General features: G+C 47.5%; 1 protein-coding gene across 6 annotated transcripts; it reads left to right on the top strand.

Moving 5' to 3' along the window:
- Nucleotides 1–4789: 4789 nt before the first annotated feature.
- Nucleotides 4790–23570, top strand: TMPRSS5 (transmembrane protease, serine 5). 6 transcript variants are annotated; one of them, XM_011926767.1, is made up of 13 exons: nucleotides 4790–4941; nucleotides 11023–11125; nucleotides 11495–11593; nucleotides 12079–12201; nucleotides 13688–13823; nucleotides 14148–14261; nucleotides 15656–15699; nucleotides 16468–16630; nucleotides 17852–18030; nucleotides 20203–20301; nucleotides 20769–20911; nucleotides 21225–21377; nucleotides 22856–23570. In XM_011926767.1, exons 1-13 carry the CDS (start codon nucleotides 4939–4941, stop codon nucleotides 22868–22870), a joined length of 1374 nt encoding a protein of 457 aa, XP_011782157.1. In that variant the 5' UTR covers nucleotides 4790–4938; the 3' UTR covers nucleotides 22871–23570. The 6 variants fall into 6 exon arrangements, with proteins under 6 accessions (XP_011782157.1, XP_011782159.1, XP_011782160.1 ...); XM_011926769.1 differs by having other exon boundaries at nucleotides 11023–11229; XM_011926770.1 differs by lacking the exon at nucleotides 11023–11125.
- The last annotated feature ends 288 nt before the right edge of the window (nucleotides 23571–23858 follow it).

The raw sequence follows: 23858 nt of genomic DNA, 5'->3' as shown, positions 1-23858 counted from the left end.
CTTAAAGTATAAGTAAAAAAAAAAAAAAAAAGAAATAAGCTGCTATATCCAAGGAGTAGGCAGGTGCACATGGTCACCTTGGCCTTGGTCACCATGGCCATGACCTGGGCCAACTCATGATGAGTAAGAGGATGGCAAGTTGAGGCAAGCTGGGCAGCCCTGGGTAGGTTGTTCTATCCATTATTGTGGGTTTTGAAGTATCCAACTATTATTGTTGAATTGTCTGTTTTTCCCTGACAGTTTCTGCTTTATATATTTTGAGGCTCTGTTAGGTGCAGGTGCATATATTTATAATTATTATATATTCTTGAGGGATTGACTTTTTTTTTTTTTCGAGATGGAGTCTATCTCTGTCACCTAGGATGGAGTGTAGTGGTGTGATCTTAGCTCACTGCAAACTCCGCCTCCTGGGCTGAAGCGATTCTCCCACCTTAGCCTCCTGAGTAGCTGAGATTTCAGGTGCATGCCACCTCATGCCTGACTAATTTTTGTATATTTAGTAGAGAAGGGGTTTCATCATATTGGTCAGGCTGGTCTTGAGCTCCTGACATTAAGTGATTTACCCACCTTCACTAGCATTTTTTATTTCTTAATATGGATTAATTTACTATCTTGTATCTTTTTATTTCAGCCTTAAGGACTCCCTTTAGTATAGTCATGCATCACTTAATGTTGGAGATACATTCTGAGAACTGTGTTGTTATGCGGTTTTTCACTGTGTGAAATAGAGTGTACTTACAGAAACCTAGATAGTATAGCCTACTACACGCCTAGGCTGTGTGGCATAGCCTATTGCTCTGAGGCTACAAACCTGGATAGCGTATTACCATACTGAATACTGAAGGCAGCTGTAACACAATACTAAGTATTTATGTATCTAAACATAGAAAAGATACATTAAAAATACAGTATAAAAACTTCATTATAATCTTGTGGGATCACTGTTGAATATGTGGCACATGACTGTATTTCTTGTAGGACAGGTTCACTAGCCATGAATTCTCTCAGTTTTTGTCTACCTGAGATTATCTTAATTACTTTTTCACTTTTGAAGGATAGTTTTGCTAGATACAGAATTTTGGTTGACAATCTTTTTCTTTAAGGAATTTGAATGTGCCATTCTGGCTTCCATGGTTTCTGATGAGAAGCCAACTCTTAACTGTTAAACTGTTGATTGAGGATCGCTTTGTATGTGATAAGTTGCTTTCCTCATGCTGCTTCCAAGAATCTTCCTTGTCTTTGGCCTTAAACAATTTGATTATGATGTGTTTATGTGTGGATCTCTTTGATATATCCCACTTGGAGTTTATTGAGTTTCTTTCCATGTGCAGATTGATATTTTTCATCAAATTTGGAAAGTTTTTGGTCATTATTTTTTCAAATATTATTTCTGCTTCTCTCTTTCTTGGATGCTCATTACACACACACACACACACACACACACACACACACAGAGTACATATTTTTGATGTTATCTCAAATGTCTCTGAACTTTTGTTCATTTTTCTCCATTATTTTTTCCTTTCTATCCCTTAGACTGTATAATATCAATTCACATATCTTTAATGCACAGATTCTTTCTTCTGCCTGCTCAGATCTGCTTTTGAGCCCCTCTAGTAAATTTTTCCTTTCAGTTATCTTACTACTCAACTCCAGAATTTATATTTGGTTCTTTAAAAAACACATAATTTCGATCTCCTTATTGATATTCGTTACCTGATAAGATTATTCTCACACCTTTTTCTAGTTCTTTGGATATGATTTTCTTTAGTTCTTTGAATATATATAGAATAGATGATTTAAAGTTTTCATCTTATAACTTCAATATATGGGCTTCCTCAGGGACAGTTTTTATCAATTATTTTTTTCCCCCTATGTATGTGCCTTACTTTCTTGTTTCTTTGTGTGCCTCATAATTTCTTACTGAAAGCTGCATTTTAAATAACATAATATGATACAGCAACTTTGGAAATAAGATTCTTGCCCTTCCTCGGGGTTTGTTGTTGTTGATGTTGCTTCTTTGTGGGTTTAGTGACTTTTCTGAGCTAATCCTGCAAAGTCTGTATTTTTGTCATGTGTGGCCACTGAAATTTCTGCTTAGTGTTCAGCCAATAATTAGACAGAGGGTGCCTTGATGTTTGGAACCAATAAGTCACCTTGTTTTTACAGAGTGGCTCTGTGCATATGTTGGGACATGCCTTCAACACTCAGACAGGACATTTGACAACTCCACCTTAGCCTTCCTGCTTGGGCAGAGCCTTAAGCTTAGCCCAGGTTGAGAGCTCAGGACCTTCCTTAGTTTTTTCTTGCAAATGTGCACAGCCCTAGGCATGTGCACCCTCCTGTGTGTACATGTGGCTTTCTATATTCCTAGAAATATTTCAGAGCCTTTCAAAGCCCTTTATAGATATTTTATTCCCCCAGATTTTCTTTTTAAGGTTTTTGGTTAGCCTGTTTTTTTTTTTTTTTGCCTCAACTGTCATCCATTGTTTTAGGCAACCACAAAGTCCAACAATTGTCTCCAGTTGTTTTCAACAAATACCCTTGAAGAAAAAGCTGTTCACTCCAGGCAAGTTTTGAGACAGATGAAATAAAGACAGTCTTGCAAATGGTATCTTCCAGGGAACCACTAGACAGGTCAAATAATTACAACTCTCTGGGAATGAGGATTTGAAGGAACTCCAAGGCTGTTCTACCACTTCTTGTAGCTGCCAGGCTGCTGGTTTCCATGGTGATTGTGGTTTGTTGGTTATCAAGGCTACTGCAGAGTTGGGGTGAAGGGGCTGGAATTGTAACAAGTTAAAATGCCACAAGGCTCAATCTTCTTACTAAAATTATGTCATTTTTTTTTTCTTGAACGAAGACTTCCCAGATTGCTATAAACTTTTGATTAATTTCCAGAGTTCTGAAAAATTTGATTCTCACCATTTTTGCCATTTTTCTCATTGCTTTTAGGGAAGAGGGAATTTTCAGAGGATTTTACTCCTACCATTACCTGCAATATATTTTAAATGTCCTTCTCTGTGATTGCTTTGTCGCTTCTCAAAACTCAGTTCAAACGTCTCCTCCATTGTAAAGCCCTCTTCTTTGTATCCTCAGGGCAGCTATTCCTCTTATTCTCTTATACCTCTGGGTTTATGCCTTTGTTGTTTCACTTTTCATAATAACAATTAGTTACATCTGTTTCTATCCCTTTTTTCAGTCTGTAAGCACCCAGTCTTTGACTTGTTCATCCCCCATGCCCAGGCTAGTTTCTGACACACAGTAGATACTCAGGTTTGTAGTCTGAAGAATATTCTCTCCTTCTTCTATAATTCACAGCTGACCTCTGTCTCTTCATTGTCTTATGTGTGCCCTGGTGTGATGACCATAAGTTCAGAGTTGACACACTGAGTGTATGATATATTTTGGATCTGTGTCCCAAACCAAATCTCATGTCAAATTATAATCCTCAATGTTAAAAGCGGCCCCTGATGGGAGGTGATTTGATCATGGGGGTGGATCCTTCATGATCAAGAAACCTTCATGATTCATCATCCACTTGGTGCTATTCTCGTGACAGAGTTCTCATGGGATCTGGTTGTTTAAAAGTGTGTGGTACCTCCCCCGTCTCTCTCATGCTGTTGCTCCTGCCATGTTAGAGGCCTTGCTCCCCCTTTGTCTTTCACCATGATTGGAAGCTTCCTGAGGCCTCCCCAGAAGCAGAAGTCACTGCTTCCTGGACAGCCTGTGGAACTGTAAGTCAGTTAAACTTCTTTTCCCTAGAAATTATCCAGTCTCAGGTATTTATTTACAACAGTGCAAGAATTTACTAATACAGTGTATGAGGAAAATAGGGAGCAAAAAGTTAAATCCTGTGTGGGTGATATTCAGCAACAACAACAACAACAACAACAATAACAATAGCAGCTACAGTTTGCTGAATACAGTCTGTGCTAGACACCAGGCTATGGGCTTTATAGGCAATATCTCAATGAATTCTAACATCAACCTATGAGGTAAATACTATTAGCCTCATTTTACAGGTGAGGCTGAGTAAGGGAAGTGGGAGAATTGAGGTTGGATGAAGGCCTTTTCTCTAAAGCCTATATTCTTAACTTTCCCATCTGAGGGGTTTTTGAGCAGCCAGTTGGAGGAAAGGAAGCCCCACCTGTGTTTACCTTCCCTAGGACCTATTCTGCCTCCTTGTCTAGAGAGATGTGCCTGCTCCCAGGTGTGTTTAGCCCTGTGTGGGCTCAGCTGGGTCACCTTGTGCTTTGAAACAAGATAGCACTGAGGGGCTCCTGCTGCAACTGGCTCCCAGGGCAGACAGGGGCAGAGGCCCCACTTCCCTGGCATTGGGGTGACAGATGTGGCCCTGGGGCAAGAGGTGACAAAGATCTTCCATCATCACCCCAACAATTCCAACATAGTGACAGCCCCAGACTGCTAGAAAAGCCAACCCACATGGAGGCGAGATAAAATCCAGAGGGCTCAGAAACGTTTCAACAAATGCTAGTATCAGTCTCCCCAATACAGCTCTGTCAGCAGGAAGGGAGAATTCTGCCAGCATGCATGGGGCACACTTTTTGGCACAAGGGACCTTGTTGCTAAGCAACAGTAGTTAGCCTCCCCTCCTCCCCATAACCTTTTCCTCTGTTTCTGCGTTTCCAGTTAGCACATGGGAGGGGCTGGGGTTGCCTAGCCCAGCCCAGCCCTTGTGCTCCTTTCCTGCAACAAGGGGCCTATTCATGGGTCCTGAGCAGCGTTCATTGTCTCTGTGGCGCGTGTCTGTGTGAGTGTTGGAGTAGGGATACAGGGAGGGGCCATGTGTGAACCAGGGAGACCTCATCTTCCAACCAAGCTTGCTGGGCTAGCTTTAATCAATGCTGGCCTGAGAACAGGAGCAGAACGCTGCCTAGTAGACCCTGAGGCTTTACAACAGTGTCACTGACCCTTATGGTAAGGCTATGCCTCTGTGCCACCCCTGCTGTGGCCTCTCTCCCTTTCTTTCTCTCTCCCTCCTCTGCCCTTGGGATTCTAGGCTGGTGGAAAGAGCCTCCTGAGGCAGCTCTGGTACAGGGGCTGGATCCTAACAGGGGCCCTGTGCGGCCAATTTCCTGTTTCCTCCCCAGGGACTGTCTTTTATTCTCCTCTTTTGTCCCTCTTAGACCTATCAAGTGCTTTGCACATATGTGGTGCTCAACAAATCATTATGACTTTGAACTTCCACTCAAAAAGAGGAACAAGGAGTCCTATAATTTTAAAGGCCATTTTTTTTTTTTTAGGCTAGCACATGAGCTTGGGCAGTTGAATTTTGAGGTGGAGCAGTACACGAGGCGAGGCCAGTTTGTTCAGAGGCTGGGTTTAAAGCCAAGCTTCCTTGGTACTGAGGCAGGAGAAAAGACTGGCCATGCTCTGGAATTCTCTAGATCAGGCCTGCCTCTCCACTCAGAGGGACATCAGCTCAAGGGCAATCACACAACCCCAGAGAAGAAATCCAAACCTCATCCTCTGTTGCTGCTTCTCTACTCTCTTATGGGTGCTTGACTGGCTCTCCCAAGCCTGCTGTCCTCCAGCTTCGCTGCCTGTGTCGTATGAGTTTCATCTCTAGGCACAAGAAAGAATGTGTGTGGTATGATACAAACCATGTCCTCTGTTTCTCCTGGAAAAGCAAGGCCTGCAGCTCTTGGGAGGTCCAGTCCTATAGGTTCTGGGCTGTGTCTGGTGTGGGGAATAGGGAGGTGGGGCTGGTAGCTCATTCTATAGGCAAGGTGCTGGGGCTGCTGCCCTGGCTGTGAGCTGAACTGGCATGGGTGCTTTGGGTCCAGTGGAATGATTTTCGGGACAATTTGGAGGTGACTGACCTCGGTGAGTCTGACAAAGGCTTTCCTTCCTTCTGCCGGAGGGTTAGGAAGACTAGATCAGTGGAGTACGAAGGCATGACTGGGGAGGTTTTGGTGTGAAAAGAACATTTCATGTGACGCATGAAAATCACATTTAAGCCAATGCTGTCTTGGAGTCGGCGTTTCAGGCTTTTATTCTCATTGGGTACAACCCTATGTGTTGATAGGGAAAGACGCAGGGGAGACGGGAGTCTGCAGGGGAAATGGGAGTTGCTTCAGTTTTGAGAGATCTTATCTACCCTACTGGATTATAAATTTTGGGGGGAAAGATCCACAGCTTATGTGTAGTTCTTATTAATATTATTATACTTAACATTTGTATTGGGCTTTACAATTTATAAAGCCATGTTAATTCACGTTTTCTTATTTGTACCTCCCTCTCTCTCTCTGTCCCTGTTTCCCGTCTTTCCTTCCCTCCTTTAATGTACTTGAACTGAATTCTCACTTTGTGCCAGGCCCTGTGCTTAGCCCTGGGATGCAAAAACCAGTAAGGAAGGAGAGAGAAGGAAGTAAATGAGCACAATATAGGGCCCAACAGGTGCTGTATGCATTGAAGGAAGCTTCCTGGAGAAGTGACATCTGTGCTGAGTCTTGAAGGGTCAGTAGGAGTCAGTTACATGGGGAAGGGGAGAGCAGGTGCAAAGTCTCTCTGTTGTGAGAGTGACTGAAGGTACTGAGGTATGGCATGTATGTCACTGTGACCCCAAATTTTGCTGTGGAGGGAGCAAGTGCTGACAGTGAGGATGGAGAGGTGAGGCAGGGCGAGATCATGGAGGACCTTGTGAGCCATGCCACGGAGATCTGGTTTGATCCTGAAGGCCACAAAGACTCATAGGGTAGAGATGGGGCTCACATGCTCACATTTGCATTTTAGAAAGATTACTCTGACTTTATGGCGTGGAGAATAACTGAGGGAGACAAGATACTCGAGGAGGGAGATTATTCCTGGGAAGAAGGAGTTATTACTCTTATTTTACAAATGAGACAATTGAAATTTGAAGAGATAGCCTGAGTTGTCCACGTTCACATAGTAGGTTGTAGACCTAGCTTTGAACTGTCTGGTGTTTTTTTTTAAGATCTTATTTTCATTACTCCTCTTCATGGCTCATGAGCTTCAGGCACACATATGACTTACTCTGCTCTATGCTTTCTTATCCCCTTGACTTTGCTAATCCAATCCTCTTTGCCTGGACTACCCAATGCCCGTGTATATAAGCTCAAACCCTCTTCATCCCTATGGGTCTCAGAGGCTGCTTTTTCTAGGAAGCCTTCTGTGATCACCTCAATGAGAAGTAAGCTCTTATTCTTTTGGATGATGATGGTAGTGTATTAGTCTGTTCTCACAGTGCTATGAAGAACTGTCTGAGACTGGGTAATTTCTAAAGGAAAGAGGTTTAATTGACTCATAGTTCTGCATGGCTGGGGAAGCCTCAGGAAACTTACAATCATGGTGGAAGGGGAAGCAAACACACTCTTCTTCACACGGTGGCAGGAGAAAGAAGGGCAGAGTAAAGGGGCAAAGCCCCTTATAAAACCATCAGATCTTGTGAGAACTCACTCACTATCATGAGAACAGCATAGGGGAACTGCCCCATGATCCAATCACCTACTATGAGGTCCCTCCCCCAGTGCATGGTAATTACAATTCAAAATGAGATTTTGGGTGAGGGGAGAGCCAAATCATATCGTTCTATCCTGGTCCCTCACAAATCTCATGTCCTCATTTCAAACACAATCATGCCTTTCCAACAGTCCCCCAAAGTCTTAACTCATTCCAGCATTAACCCAAAAGTCCAAGTCCAAACTGTCATCTGAGACAAGGCAAGTCTCTTCTGCCTATGAGCCTGTAAAATCAAAAGCAAGTTAGTTACTTCCTAGATACAATGGGATGCAGGCATTGGGTAAATACACCTATTCCAAATGGGAGAAATTGGCCAAAACAAAGGGGTTACAGTCCCCATGCAAGTCTAAAATCCAATAGGGCAATCATTAAACCTTAAAGTTCCAAAATTATCTCCTTTGACTACATGTCATACATCCAGGTGACACTGATGTAAGAGGTGGGCTCCCATGACCTTGGGCAGCTCTGTCTTTGTGGCTTCGCAGGGCACAGCCCCACTCCTGGCTGCTTTCATGGGCTGGTATTGAGTGCCTGCAGCTTTTCCAGGCTCACAGTGCAAGCAGTTGGTGGATCTACCATTCTGGGGTCTGGAGGAGGATGGCCTTCTTTTCACAGCTCCACTAGGCAGTGCCCCAGTGGGGACTCTGTGTGGGAGCTCCAACCCTGCATTTCCCTTCTATCCTGCCCTAGCAGAGGATCTCCATGAGGGCTCCACCCCTGCAGCAAACTTCTGCATGGGCATCCAGGTGTTTCCATACATCCCCTGAAATCTAGGTGGAGGTTTTCAAACCTCAGTTCTTAACTTCTGTGCACCCACAGGTTCAACACCACGTAGAAGCTGCCAAGGCTTGGGCTTGCACCCTCTGAAGCAATGACCTGAGCTGTACCTAGGCCGCTTTTAGCCACAGCTGGAGCTGATGCAGCTGGGACACAGGGTACCACGTCCCAGGCTGCACAGGACAAGGGGGTCCTGGCCTGGGCCACAAAACCATTTTTTCTCTCCTGGGCCTCTGGGCCTGTGATGGAAAGGACTGCTGTGCAGTCTCTGATATGCCCTAGAGAGATTTTTCTCATTGTCTTGGTGATTAACATTTAGCTCTTCATTACTTATGCACATTTCTGCAGCAGGCTTGAATTTCTTCTCAGAAAATGGGTTTTCCTTTTCTATCACATCATCAAGCTACACATTTTCCAAACTTTTATGCTCTGTTTCCTCTTGAACACTTTGCTGCTTAGAAATTTCTTCTGCCAGATACCCTAAATCATCTCTCTCAAGTCCAAAGATCCACAGATCTCAAGACAGTGTGGTGATTCCTCAAGGATCTAGAACCAGAAATACCATTTGATCCAGCAGTCCCATTACTGGGTGTATACTGAAAGGATTATGAATCATCCTACTATAAAGACACGTGCACACGTTTGTTTACTGCAGTACTATTTACAATAGCAAATACTTGGAACCAACTCAAATCCCCATCAATGATAGACTGGATAAAGAAAATGTGGCACATATACACCATGGAATACTATGCAGTCATAAAAAAGAATGAGATCATGTCCCTTGCAGAGATATGGATGAAGCTGGAAGCCATCATTCTCAGCAAACTAACACAGAAACAGAAAACCAAACACCACATGTTCTCACTCATAAGTGGGAGTTGAAGGATGAGAACACATGGATATGGGGAGTGGAACAACACACCCCGGTGCCTGTCTGGGAGTGGGGGACAAGGGGAGGGAGAGCATTAGGACAAATACCTAATGCATGTGGGGCTTAAAACCTAGATGACAGGTTGAAAGGTGCAGCAAACCACCATGGCACATGTAAACCTATGTAACAAACCTGCACGTTCTGTGCATGTATCCTGGAAGTTAAAGTAAAATTAAAAAATAGACTATATGTCACATGGTTTCATTTATATGAAACTATAAAAAAGGGAACTCTAATATACAGTGAGAGAAACAGATCAGTGATTTTCCAGGGCTGTGGGTTGGGAAGCAGTTAACTGCAAAAAGGCAGAAGGAAAATTTCTGGGGTGACCTTAATGTCCTATATTTTGACTGTGTTGGTCATGTGGGTTATATCTTTGTCAAAGTTATTGATCTGAGAACTTAAAATGTATGCAATATTTTGAATGTGCATTATGCCTCAATAAAGTTGAACAAAACACCCCCTGCTCCCCGCCCCCCAAAAAAGAAAAACAAACAAAAAACCACCAAAGTTCCACAGATCTCTAGGGCAGGGGCAAAATGCCTCCAGTTTTTTGCTAAAGCATAGCAAGAGTCACCTTTCCTCCAGTTTCCAAGAAGTTCCTCATCTCCATCTGAGACCACCTCAGCCTGGACTTCACTGTCCACATCACTATCAGTGTTTTGGTCAAAACCATTTAACAAGTCTCTAGGAAGTTCTAAACTCTCCTACATCTTCCTGGCTTCTTCTGAGCCCTCCAAACTATTCCAACCTCTACCTGTTACCCAGTTCCAAAGTTACTTCCACATATTTAGGTATCTTTACAGCAGCACCAATTTACTGTATTAGTTTGTTCTCACACTGCTATAAAGGACTACTAGAGACTGAGTAATTTATAAAGCAAGAGGTTTAATTGACTCACAGTTCCGCATGGCTGGGAGGCCTCAGGAAACTTACAATCATGGCAGAAGGGGAAGCAAACATGTCCTTCTTCACATGGTTACAGGAGAGAGAAGTGCAGAGTGGAGAAGGGAAAAGCCCCATGTAAAACCATCAGATCTCGTGAGAACTCACTCACTATCATGAGAACAACATTTGGGAACTGCCCCCATGATTTAATCACCTCCCATGAGATCCCTACCCCAACACATAGGGATTCCAATTTGGATTGCAATTCAAGATGAGATTTTGGGTGGGGACACAGCTAAACCATATCAGGTAGTTTAACTGAACTTTTCTTCTGTCATTTAACATATTGTGCTTTACATGACTTACCTTCAGGACCAGACTCCAGGTTCTTTGATGCAGTCAGAGTGGGGAGTGGTCTGCGCTGGTTTATTCTGAACTCCCGATAGTGTCCCTTATAGTGACCTGTGCACTTGGACCAAATATCTATGGAATGAATGAATGGGTGTGTGGGTGATTTGTGGAGGGGCACTTCTTCTTCTGAGATAGGAGGGAATGAAGAAGGGTGGGATCTTGAAGCTGAAGGAGGGTATTAAGGGACTTTAGCAGATGCCTTCAATGTTTATGGAAGATGAAGGAGTGGCTAAGAGTGCGGGCTTTGGAGTGGGCCAAATCTGCATTCAAGTGTTTGCTACTGGCCATGTGAGAGTAAGGACAGTGGGTTAGGGGCCCTAGGAGGGCACGGGGGGCCTGGAAAGGTATTTGTGGGAATATACAGGGAGTCCCCAAGATGAATAGAGGTTTACAAGTGGCAATGGAGGCATGACTGGGGTTAAAGAATGGGGAATTGGACTTGGCTGTGACTTCTCTCAGCAATCCTTGATGTGGGAATCCTGGGTGTCTGATACTTACTTCCCCAGAGCCTGACGCTGGATGACCAAGCCCCTGTGGAGGCCCAGCATGCAGAGGAGGGCCCAGGATCTGGGATCTTCAGAGCAGAGCCTGGAGACCAGCAGCATCCCAGTAGGCCAGACTGGGTCATAAGGGAATGACAGGGTGGGGACAGTGGAGGGCAATTATCCTACATTTCTTGGATCCTCCTTGGGGTCAGCCCCATATGATTGATGGTGAGAAGCTGTCTCACTCTTTATCCCCAGACCTGTTGCTTCCCATTTCCCACTTTAGGGATTGAGTGGGATTTGTGGGCTTCTGTGATCAGGCCCTCTCCATCCTCCCCTGCCCCCACCCCCTCCCTAATCTGGGCTGATGGGACAGGAGGAAGTGACCCGTTGGAGTTCTGTGGGTACCTAGCCCCATGGTGGTGACTTAGGGTGAAGTAAGGCTGGCTGGCAGGAGCAGAGGACCCAGATATCCCTCTGTCCTTTCCCACAGTTTCTCAGGCGGTGTGCTGGCGCTCCATGAGACGAGGCTGTGCAGTGCTGGGAGCCCTGGGGCTGCTGGCCGGTGTGGGTGTCGGCTCCTGGCTCCTAGGTCAGTGCTGGGATCCCTTCTCTGGTGTAGGGGAGGTTGGAAGGGAGAAGCAGGTGCTGAGGAGGCATTAAAGGTAAATAGGACAAGTGTCTTCCTCATCTACTCTGTGCAGACAAGGGGAGAAAGGGTGAAATCGCAGCAGGAGGGATCTAGGCTCTACATAAAGAAGAAAAAAGTGTATGATCCAAGGAGGCCTTAGTCAGACTTTTTCTGGAAATCTTTCCCAGTGAGAGAGATACAGAGAGAACACACACAGAGAAAGACAGAGACATACTGAGAGACAGAGAGAATGAGAGAGAGAGAGAGAGAGAAGGGAGAGTCAAAGAGGCAGAGATAGAGGCTGAGGCCAAGAGAGATGCAGTGCTGTGGCCCTCCTCAGTGGGTTGGTTGGGGACCTGCCTGAGAGCAAGGTGGCTGATGAGGAGGTCAGCACCTTGACCCCCTCCTTTGGAAATCAGACCCTTTCTCTTTGTTCTTCTCTGAAGTGCTGTACCTGTGTCCTGCAGCCTCTCAGCCCATTTCTGGAACCTTGCAGGATGAGGAGATAACTTTGAGCTGCTCCGAGGCTGGTGGTGAGGAAGCTCTGCTCCCTGCACTTCCCAAAGCAGGTGGGCTGCACCCCTGAGGCTATGGGCCTCCCTCCCCAGCAGGGACCTGTCACAGCTGGGGGCAAGAGAACCGACTCTGAAGGGCCATCTGTTCACTGCCAACCACATGTATTTCCCTCCTCTAGTGTGAGGGCGGTGACAAGGTGTCACCTTGCAGAGGTGATCTCTGATTTGGGGCTTTCAGCGCTCTCTGAGGACTGTCCTGATCTCTAGCTGGGGCAAGGTCCAGAGACCAGGCTGGCAGGAGGGATAGAAACTTGCCATTTGGGGCAGAGTGAGTCAGGGATGTTGGGGAGGAGGGGTCAGGTGTGTGTGGGAGCCAGTGTGTGACCAGCAGGGCCACCTATGGGTCTGGGAACATTAGCCCGCCTTGTCTCCTGTCTCCCTCTCCTGATTGACCCCTCTCCTCCATGTAAGAGTTGGGGATCAGAAGGTACAATGCTGCCCAGAGGCTAGGGGTTAGAATAACCTCATTAGAATAAGGTTGGAGTCTGTCTTTGACTGTGTGACTTTGGGCACATTACTTCTTGTAGCTTCTGTTTCCTTCTCCATAAAATGAAAATACAAATATTTACTGCATAAATTTGTTAAGGATAAAACAAACTAATCTAGGAAAAGATATTAGCACAGAACTTGTGTAGTAGTCTGTTTGGTTTGCCATGACTAAGTACCACAGACTGGGTGGCTTAAACCACATTTATTTTCTCACAGTTCTGGAGGCTAGAAGTCCAAAATCAAGGTGCTATGAAATTCAGTTTCAGGAGAGAGCTCTTTTCCTGGATTGTGGATGGCTATCTTCTGCCTGTGTCCTCCCCGGGCCTTTCCTCCGCTCTTGAGGAGAGAGGGAGCTCTCTGGTGTCTCTTCCTCTTATAAGAACGTTGACTCTATTGGATGAGGGCCTCACCCTTATGACCTCATTTAACCTTAATCACCTTCTTAAAGGCCCTGTCTCCAAATCCAGTCATATTGAGGGTTGGGACTTTAACATACGAATTTGTGTGTGTGTATGTGTGAGGGGTGGGGTGGGGACACAAGTCAGTCCATAAGAGCCTGGAAAAAGCATACACTCAACAACCAGTAACTATTATTATCACAAGATTTGAAATCAGAAGACCTGGACTTAAGTCCTGGATCCATCACTTCCTGACCCTGTGATCTTGGTGAAGGTGCTCAAACTCCAAGCCTTAGTTCTCCTTCTGCAGAATGGAGAGGATGGCAGTACTTATTGCACAGGGCTGCTGTGACAGTGAGTGGCAGAGCACACTTGAAAGCACTTGGTTAAAATAGAAAACGGAAATGCTGTACCAGTAGGGGTGAGATTGCTCTTGGGATTGGTCTCACTCCCCGGCAGCAGGGAACTTGGCACTGGGTGACCCAGATACTGTCATTAAAGCCTCTTCAAGTACTACAGAGTCCTAGGTCCAGCTCTTTCTGTCCCACCCTACCACCATCCTTCCCCGTGTGGTTTTCATGCTGTGATTTCAGTATCTTTCAGAATAAACAGCGAAGACTTCTTGCTGGAAGTGCAAGTGAGGGATCGGCCACACTGGCTCCTGGTCTGCCATGAGGGCTGGAGCCCCACCCTGGGGCTACAGGTCTGCTGGAGCCTTGGGCATCTCAGGTAACAGGAGTCAGATGTGGGTCCTGTGAAGGGGGAGGCCTGGCTGGCTGGTGAAGGATGGGAGTTGGAGACCTCTATCTGCCCACCACTGGTCAATGTGCTCAGGAAATGTCAAGAGGTCTTTTTGGCCCCAGCCTATTTCTTTTGGCCTCTGGGCACAATGGTACCCCAGCCCATTTCTCTGTTTGGAGTATTACTGCTTTTTAACAAGCATAAATCCCAGCAGTAGTCATTATCACAGTCTTGCAGTCACTATACTAGTATTATATCTCGTACACATTCCAGTTATGATTTCTTCCTGTTCTATTCCCTTCCTCTGCCAAGACTCACTCACCACAAAGGAGTAAACCTCACTGACATCAAACTCAACAGCTCCCAGGAGTTTGCTCAGCTCTCTCCTAGACTGGAAGGCTTTCTGGAGGAGGTGTGGCAGCCCAGGTAGGACTACTGAGGCGGTTAGGTGAGTGGGTTCCCTTACTTCCTGGTGGTCAGTCCAGCAAAAATCTCCTTTCTTGGGATCCTGGTGGTGAGGACACTGGTGGCCTAAGATAGGAGGACAAAGAGAAACATTTCCTAATCAGAAATTAACAAACTCAGTTCACATGAGCCCTGTCTGTCACCACTTCACATCTGCTATTTGCCCTTCACAGGAAATGTAGGGTTGGTTATTACTGTCACAAGATTTGAAGTGGTACTCGTCGCCATTTTACAGGTTAGGAAGCTGAGGCTTAATAAGGTTAAAGGGTCTCGTCCAAGATCATGTAAGTAATAAGCAGCCAAGTCAAGCCTTGAAACCAGGCTCCTGTCTCCAAGCTCAGTGCTCTCTGAATCCTGTCACACATTATTTGGATAATTTCGATATTTCAGGAGAGAGATGGTTGAGTTGCTCTGGCTGAGAGTTGCTTGTAGTCTGGAGAGTCTTCCAGAGAAGAAGGCTGTGGAATGGAGCAGCACCTTCCCCAGATCCTGGGGATGGTCTGGTGTGACTGGGACACAAGCAGAGAGGGTCTTTGCACCTTCCTAGGCTTCCTCAAGCTGCCTATCAGCCTCCTGGGATAGATGGGTGGGCACCCCCATTACCACGTTTCCAAATTGAACTGTTCCTTCAGGCCCCTCCTGTCCAGCTCCTGTGCTCAGGAATGTGGCTGGAGATGGGAAGGTTCTGACTGGGTTCTTGTCTTGGATACCTGAATGGGAAAATGGAAGTAGGGGTGGGGCTGACTCCTCCAGGAGAGCCAGGAGGGCTGTGTATTTGGGAAAGTAGGAGACACTAAGAGGGTCTAGACATTGGGCTGCTAGGGGCAAGAGGTGAATAAATAAAGAGAAAAGAGTTTGGGTCAAAAAAGGAACTAAGAGCTAAGAGAGAAAAGGGGAAAGAGGAGAGCAAGAATATGAATATGCAAGGCCCAGGCAGAGGGACCAGGGTGGAGAATGCAGCACACCTAGGAAGGAGCATGGGGTGAAGAACCCTAGTCATGCACGCACTCACCTATCCGTTCATTCATTCATTGAGTGTGTATTTATTCAGACACTTAGTGGTAACAGTTGATTTATGTCCCAGTTGATCTGCAAGGACCATGAAGTCCTTCTATTGCCCTCTGGGAGATTAGGCAGGAGGTGTGCTGCTGTCCTGGGGACCAGTGATGAGGAGGGGTCTGAGTGTTTGGGTGGGGGCAGGAAGGAAATGGTGGTATTCTTCAGGCTGTGGCTACATGACAGCCTTAAGAACTGTCCACCACCCCCACCAACCTCCCCCATTCTTCACATCCTTGGATGTGTGTGGCCGCAGGGTGGGCCCTGCCCAGCTTCTTGCTGGCACCTCTGTTTTGCAGGAACAACTGCACTTCTGGTCGAGTTGTTTCCCTCAGATGCTCTGGTGAGTCATGTCTTGGTCCCGGGGAGGGGCAGTGGGAGGAAGGGGTGTTCCCCCTGCTTCAAGTGTGGAAGAGCCCTATGGTGAGGCTCTGCTGGGTCTGGGGTGGGGGTCCTTGCCCACCTGCCCATCTGCCTGCCAAGCCCCTTGTTGCAGTTGCTGTTCTGCCCCAGCAGAGCCCTTTCTAAGCCTCCATCATGTCCCTCACCAGCCACAGATCTGGGCTGATGATCTCCTTCCTTCACTACCTGCCACTCTCTTCCTTGACCTCTGACACCCACTCCACCTTTTTTCTGGAGAGCCCCAGAGGTGAAATTATTATTGGCTATTGAGTGACCCATTAGCACCTTCAGGAAACTAAGGGCAGGTGGTGAATTAGGTACCAAATGGGAAGCAATCTGTGGAGTTCCTTTCATTGGTCTTCCCGTTCATCTATCCATCTCTTCATCTGTCCATTCAGACATCCTTCCACACACCAACGCTTCGACCTCTACTACAGGACGGCCATTCTGTTAGGCACCAGGGCTTCATACCTAACACAGGGCTCCATGCAGACAGTTTCTGCTCTCAGCAGGCCCACAGCTGGATGGGGCAGGCAGGGGTGAAATCAACACTTCTACCTTCCCATCCCCCACACTTAGGACCAGGAATAAGAAAGGAGAGCTGTCCACACTGGCTGTCTGGGGCTTGGCACTGGGTCACGCTCCCTGAGAGTTAGGACCATGCTGACACTCACCTCTCTCTTTCCGTCTCACCCATCTCTGTTGGCAGAGTGTGGAGCGAGGCCCCTGGCTTCCCGGATAGTCGGCGGGCAGGCTGTGGCTCCTGGGCGGTGGCCGTGGCAGGCCAGTGTGGCCCTGGGCTCCCGGCACACGTGTGCGGGCTCTGTGCTAGCGCCACACTGGGTGGTGACTGCTGCACACTGTATGCACAGGCAAGTCTCTGTGGCTGCTGAGGACAGAGAGCCTCAGTTTCCCTTTCTGTTCGGCTGTTGGTGTGTCCTGTATCAAATGTTCATGTCCAACCGTCTCCAGCTTTTTGCTCCTAGAGGGTAAGGTGTTTGTGAAGTTCTCTCCATTCAGTATCAAGAACAGATCTGCACAAATAACAGTAAGAATATGAAGATTTGTTCTTTATATTCATCAGCTTTTTTTTTTTTTTTTTTTTGAGACAGAGTCTCACTTTGTTGCCCAGGCTGGAGTGCAGTGGCACAATCTTGGCTCACTGCAACCTTCGCCTCCTGGGTTCAGGCAATTCTTGTTGCCTCAGCCAGGTGCCACCATGCTCAGCTAATTTTTTTGTATTTTTAGTAGAGATGGGGTTTTGCCATGTTGGACAGGCAAGTCTTGAACTCCTGACCTCAGGTGATCTGCCTGCCTCGGCCTCCCAAAGTGCTGGGATAACAGGCGTGAGCCACTGCGCCTGGCCTCATTAGCTTTTAAGTGTTAAAAATACTTTCACATTCACAGCACCCTGTGTTTCTCCAGGTTTATCTTTGGTTCAATCCTTTTCCATGTAATTATTTGGTTAATATCTTTCTTCCCCTTTAGACTGGAAGCTCTGCAGGAGCAGAGACTCTCAGTCTTATTTACCACTAAATCTCTTTGTAGATTTAGCCACTGCTGTGTCCCCAGGGTCTGGAACAGTCCCTGGAATATAGTAGGTGCTTAATAAATATGACTTGGAGGAAAGAATGAATGATGAGTGAATAGCTCTTTGATCTTCTCTTGGTGCCGAACAGGGCAGAGAGTGTAATCTCCATTTTACCAAGGCTGGGAGGGAGAAGTGCCTCTCTCACGATCACACATAGTAAGTTGAGAGACAGGACCAGGGGATGTTTTTCCAACACAAGGCCCTCTATGTGTTTGCTATAAAACTTGGAGGGAAGTGATGCAGGAAAGAGGGAGTGATGGTTGCAGATGACCCATAGTCTTCTCCATCCATCACTCCTAGAGCATTTATTAAGCACCTACTGCATGCCCAGTGTCTTGCCAGCTGCTGGGGTGATACTAAGAGGCATGGTCCGTGGGGCTTGCGAGCTCACTGCCCGCTGATGGTACTCCCACCGAGCGGCCAGCTTCCTCCACCTGCTACTTGACTTAGGAACACCTCTTCTGCCCCTTCCTTCCCTGCTCAGCATGGCCCCTGTGTGCAGTTTCAGGCTGTCCCGCCTGTCCAGCTGGCGGGTTCATGCGGGGCTGGTCAGCCACAGTGCCGTCAGGCCCCACCAGGGAGCTGTGGTGGAGAGGATTATCCCACACCCCCTCTACAGCGCCCAGAATCATGACTACGACGTCGCCCTCCTGCAGCTCCGGACCCCTCTCAACTTCTCAGGTGCGGCGCTGGCTTGAGGGTGGGCAGGCTGGAGACTATGTCCAGAGAGGGCGGGGGCTGGGCGGGAGAGTGGTGAGCTGATTTCTGAAGTTTCCTCTGAACACCGTAAACCTTAAAACATTTTATTTATTTGGGGACTGTAGTGAATTTTGGCATCACCTGGATGTGAAATTGTTATCAACTCTTGTACGGGATCTTTTGGGAAAAAAGGTTCAGGCCCTTTTCATGGCTGGGCTGCAGGTGGGCTTTGCCTTGAGGTCCCAAGCAGCTGCTCTATTCACCAATAGGCTGCTCCACTCCTGTCCCCAGGCCAGTCTTGGGTCCTAGCCATTTAGTGCCATGTTACAGTTTATGAGATATATATTTTTTCAAGTATCTTCTCTTTTAGTCCTCGTAACGACCCTGATAGGTAGATGAAACAGGTAGATACAGACAAGGGCACTGCGGTGTAGGGAGGGAAGCGACTCTCTTCAAGGTCGTGTGGCAAACAGTTCCTAAGCCTGATGCCAGGGCTATTCCTGCTGTTGCACCTGCCCTAGAAGGTGAGCCCAGGCTGCAGCCATACCAGCAACCAATTTCCCCCAATACACATGTACACGTGGACATTCACCTGCAAACATGCACTCAGTCATGTGCACATAGACTCACACGCATTCACACACGCTCACACATATGTGCTCACATGAACACACCTGCATACACACACCACACACACTCACAAACATGCACACTGTGCACACACATGTACATTCACATATACTCAACACTCCTTCCTGTCATCACCTGTAGCCTTAAGTTTCCCAAATATCAGTCATTGCCATACACATTTCACAAATTTTATCACATATGTGAACTATATTCAACAGATAATATTTCTAAGGCTGGGTGTGGTGGCTCATGCCTGTAATCCCAGTACTTTGGGAGGCCAAGGTGGGCAGATCACTTGAGGTGAGGAGTTCAAGGCCAGCCTGGCCAACACAGTGAAACCCTGTCTCTACTGAAAATACAAAAATGAACTGGGCATGGTGGTACATGCCTGTAGTCCCAGCTACTCGGGAAGCTGAGGCAGGAAGATCACTTGAACCTGGGAGGCGGAGGTTGCAGTGAGCTGAGATCGTGCCACTGCACTCCAGCCTGGGTGACAAAGCAAGACTCTGTCTCAAAAAAAAAAAAAAGAAAAATTCTTAGTATATTTAAAAGAGAAATACTACTATATTAGTATCTAAGTAGTAGATACTACATAGATATCTAATGTAGTAGTATATTAGTATCTACCATATTAGTATATATTAGTACTGTGTTAGTATCTAAGTAGTAGATACTACATAGATATCTAATGTAGTAGTATTTCTCTTTTAAATATACTTATTTTGTTATAGTAAATAGTACATTTACTATATAGTCTAGTAAGTAAATAGCATATTTACTATTTAAATATACAAAAATAGATATAGTAAATAGATAATAATTAGTATCTCTAGTTAGAAGACCTATATTACTTACCTAAATAGAGAGCCTATACCTAACTAGAGAACCTGTGTTAGTTACAGTAAATAGATACTGACCACAAAAATATGTAGCATGAAAAGAAATCAGTGTGGAAGTTCTAGGTAGCTGAGTCTGCTGCAGAAATTGCTGCACCTGGGCGTGCTGTCTCCTGTTTGGATGGGAGGTTGGCAGGCTATAAGAAAGGCACAGACCAGCCCCAAATGAAGTCTTTCTCTGTGATGCAGTTAGAGTAACTGAAAGAGAATTGAAGGACATGGCATTCTCCCCAAGTGGATGTTTACTCAATGGCCTGCCTATGTACTACCTAAAATCATGTATGGCTGCACCCATCAGATATGTCACACGTTTTTGGAAACACTGTCCTCATTAGAAGTTGGGTACCCATGGTCTGAAAGAATTTTCACCCCCACTCCATCCCCAGGTGTGGGGAGGGGGCAGCATGGGCTGCAGTTTGCATGCTGTCCTCTGTGACAGGGGACCCCTAAGATGGGACAGTACACCACTTGCATAGCCATCTAGGAGGCCTGGCTGGTGGAACCCAGGAACCAGGACTGTTTCAGAAGGGGGGTGAGGAGGACCTGCCAGTCCTGGGTCCTTCGCCCAGGCTCTGCAATGGGGGAAGCCGAGCCTGACTGGGGACCAGGATCATGTGCCTCTCTGCAGACACCGTGGGTGCTGTGTGCGTGCCGGCCAAGGAGCAACATTTTCCGAAGGGCTCGCAGTGCTGGGTGTCTGGCTGGGGCCACACCGACTCCAGCCATAGTGAGTCAGCTCCCTGGGCCCTCGGTGCAGGAGCGAGTGTGGGAAGCATTCTTCCCCAGGGTGAGGCATGGCCACATCCCTTGGCCACATGACAGTGCCAGCCCTGTTTATCCCTGGCATCACCCTTGGCCACGACTGGGGGCTCCAGTCTCCCCTGCCTGGGCCTTTCTGGGGAGAACATCTACTGAAAGTTTTCCCCAAACTCAGACCCTTTTACGCCACCTCCCCTTGTCCCAGGAGGGCCATGGTCTCACATTTGGTGTATATGTGAGTCCTCCTCCTCTTCCCACTCCCAGCCCCCAAGTCTGATAGCCTCCTGCTTCCTTGCTCAGGGTCCATAGCTCCTACCCTGGGCTCACCTCTGTGGGTCTCCATGTCTCTGGGACTTCTAATTACCTCCCCTCTTGCTGTTCTGCCTGCCTGGGTCTTGCTTTATGCCCTGCAGTTTTTCTCGGTGTCTCTCATAGCTTACAGCTCGGACATGCTCCAGGACATAGTGGTGCCCCTGCTCAGCACTCAGCTCTGCAACAGCTCTTGCGTGTACAGTGGAGCCCTCACCCCCCGCATGCTTTGTGCTGGCTACCTGGACGGAAGAGCTGATGCATGCCAGGTGTGGCCTGTGGTGGCTGGGGTGAGGGTGGGGGTGGAGGTGGGGGTGGGAGGACAGGGGGCCTGCTGTGACTTGGACCCCTGCCCTGGTCTGAGCTTGTCGGTGGTGTGAGACAGCCTCTCTAGAAGGAGGGGCATCTAGGCAAGCCTGGAGCTCATACTAAGGGTTTAAGGAGGGGTGAGGCCAGTAGGTATCTCAGCTAGAAGCAGGAGGGGCCCAGTAAGGAGATTCCACTTGTCATAGTGGTCTGGTGCTCTCCATCAGGAAGAACTAACTGGCTGTTTCTCTGTGTCTCCATGCCTGGATCCCATAGGAAGATAGCGGGGGCCCCCTGGTGTGCCCAGATGGGGACACTTGGCGCCTGGTGGGGGTGGTCAGCTGGGGGCTTGGCTGCGCAGAGCCCAATCACCCAGGTGTCTACGCCAAGGTAGCTGAATTTCTGGACTGGATCCATGACACTGTTCAGGTGAGTGTGGGGGCAGGAGTAGGACAGGGAGGTTTCTAAAGGACCTGCCCCTCCAGTGCAAGGAACCTTACCCCTTAGGCCCAGGTCCTGCTGGGGGCTGGGGAGGGGACTAGGACATGTTCTCCAGAGTGGGTGGAGGAAGAAGTGAAGCTTAAACATTGAATCCACTGGATTTCTATCAATTCAAGGATAAACTGGGTAAGAGTAGCCCTGAGTTTGTATCCTAGATCTACCTTTTCCTGTGTCGACCTTCGGCAAGTTTCTAACTTTGGTAAACCTTAGTTTCCTGATGATAACCATCGTGGCTGCTTATATGCTATTGTTATATGCTATTAAATAAGACCCGTACAATGCCTAGCACAGTGCTAGGCGTAGAGTGAGTGATCTGTAGTACTTTTTGTTTTCTTGAGATGGAGTTTTACTCTTGTTGCCCAGGCAGGAGTACAACGACACAATCTCAGCTCACTGCAACCTCCACCTCCTGGATTCAAGTGATTCTCCTGCCTCAGCCTCCCAAGTAGTTGGGATTATAGGCATTCGCCACCATGCCTGGCTAATTTTTTGTATTTACTAGAGACAAAGTTTCATCGTATTGGTCAGGCTGGTCTTGAACTCCTGAGCTCAGGTGATCCACCTGCCTTGGCCTCCCAAAGTGCTGGGATTATAGGCGTGCACCACCATGCCAGGCCTGTCATGTTATTTATGTGTATATCTGTTACTGTCACTCATCCCTGGTCTCTAAGGCAGTTACTAGTGGCCACATTCCCTGCACTGTGGAGAGAGCTCAGCATTTAGCAGTTCGGGTTCTGCATCGGCGTAAATTGTGTGACTCCGGGCAAGCCACTCTCCTTCATCTGTTCAATGGGAAGGCCAAGTGAGACAATGGGTATAAAAACACATTAGTGGCTGGCCGGGGTGGCTCATGCCTGTAATCCTAGCACTTCGGGCGGCTGAGGTGGGTGGATCACGAGGTCAGGAGTTCGAGGCCAGCCTGGACAACATAGTGAAACCCCGTCTCTACTAAAAATACAAAAATTAGCTGGACGTGGTGGCATGTACCCAACTACTTGGGAGGTTGAGGTAGAAGAATCACTTGAACCTGGGAGGCAGAGGTTGCAGTGAGCTGAGATCTTGCCACTGCACTCCAGCCTGGGTGACAGAGCAAGACTCTGTCTCAAAAACAAAACAAAACAAAACATTATTTACATAAAGTATTTTACAAATTTTAGGGCATGATCATGAAAAGCATCTTCCTCTAAGGTTGGGCAGGGGTGGGGGTTGGTAGATGATACAGGGAATGTACGTATCGATCCTCTCATAGAAATCTTACAAAGAATCTCGAGCAGCAGATATTTTTAGCCCCATTTGATAGAAGTGAAAATCAAGGCCCTGCATGGTTAAGTGATTTACTAAAATAAACGTCGCTTGGCTAGTGTAGAGCCATGCTGTGAATCCAGTTCCTTTCCCTTTTGGTCTAGGACTCCCTCCTCTGAGTCCAGCCGTTTCCTCCAGTCTCACTGCACGCCGCTGCCTCAAGCTTCCTGGGGCTTCTAGCAGCTCCACTAACAGAGGAGAGGCAGCAGCCTCCGATGCGGAACGCATGGGCCTCCTACTACTGTGCTTGAGAAACAGTCACCACCCACCGGCCAGCCACCCAGCCGCCAGGTCTCTCCGCTTGGGCCCTGATTTCAGAGTCCTCTTTCTCACGAGAGACTCAATGACAGAAGAGAGGCTGGGGCTGGGTTGGGAGTACTGTGGTTGCTGAGGGATGAGTGGGAGGAGGAGAGAGGCTGCTGGAAGCAGCAGGAAGCCTACCCTTTATCTGCCCTCTCCCCTCCCTGCCCTTGTGTGAGTCTTTTGGGAGGGTGCTGGGAGGTGCCCCAGTCCTGCCTTTTCCCTGTGCTCTCAGGTGGGCTAAGTGCCTCCCTAGAGGACTCCATGGCTGAGAGGCTCCTGGGCAGATGGGGTCAAGGCTGGGCCAGCCCAGATGAAGCCTACAGGAGTCAGGACCCTCTCCACTCTCCCTCTCCACTCCCCTTCCTGTTCTCACCTGGCCCTGGCTGGCCCTGTGTGGGGTGCGTGCACTGGAAAACAAGAAGGTTGGAGTTGGTCTAGGACGTTGGTTTTAAATGACAGTTCTGTGAACTGGTCCAAGGAGTTCTGTTATTAAAGTGATATATGGTCTTGGTCCAATTTTCTCTGTCTGCCTCTCTCTCACTGGCACCAAGACAGACAGACAGACATAAACACACACCCGCCCACCCACACAAGCACATATTACAGGGTAGAATTACAGTTTTCCTGCTATCTTCTATACATGTTGAAGCTTTGGTGCTGACTCCTGCTCATCTACTCTAGAATTTTGGTTTGTGCTTGTTTTGCCCAGGCTGGAGTGCGGTGGCACCATCTCAGCTCACTGCAGCCTTGATGCTGTGGGCTCAGTGGATCCTCCCACCTCAACCTCCCTGGTAGCTGGGACTA

This window comes from Colobus angolensis, unplaced genomic scaffold (assembly GCF_000951035.1).
Source record: "Colobus angolensis palliatus isolate OR3802 unplaced genomic scaffold, Cang.pa_1.0 Scaffold7, whole genome shotgun sequence".
Taxonomy (NCBI): Eukaryota; Metazoa; Chordata; class Mammalia; order Primates; family Cercopithecidae; genus Colobus; species Colobus angolensis.
The sequence above is the reverse complement of the archived record's forward strand: the minus strand, read 5'-3'. Positions and strand labels throughout refer to the sequence as shown.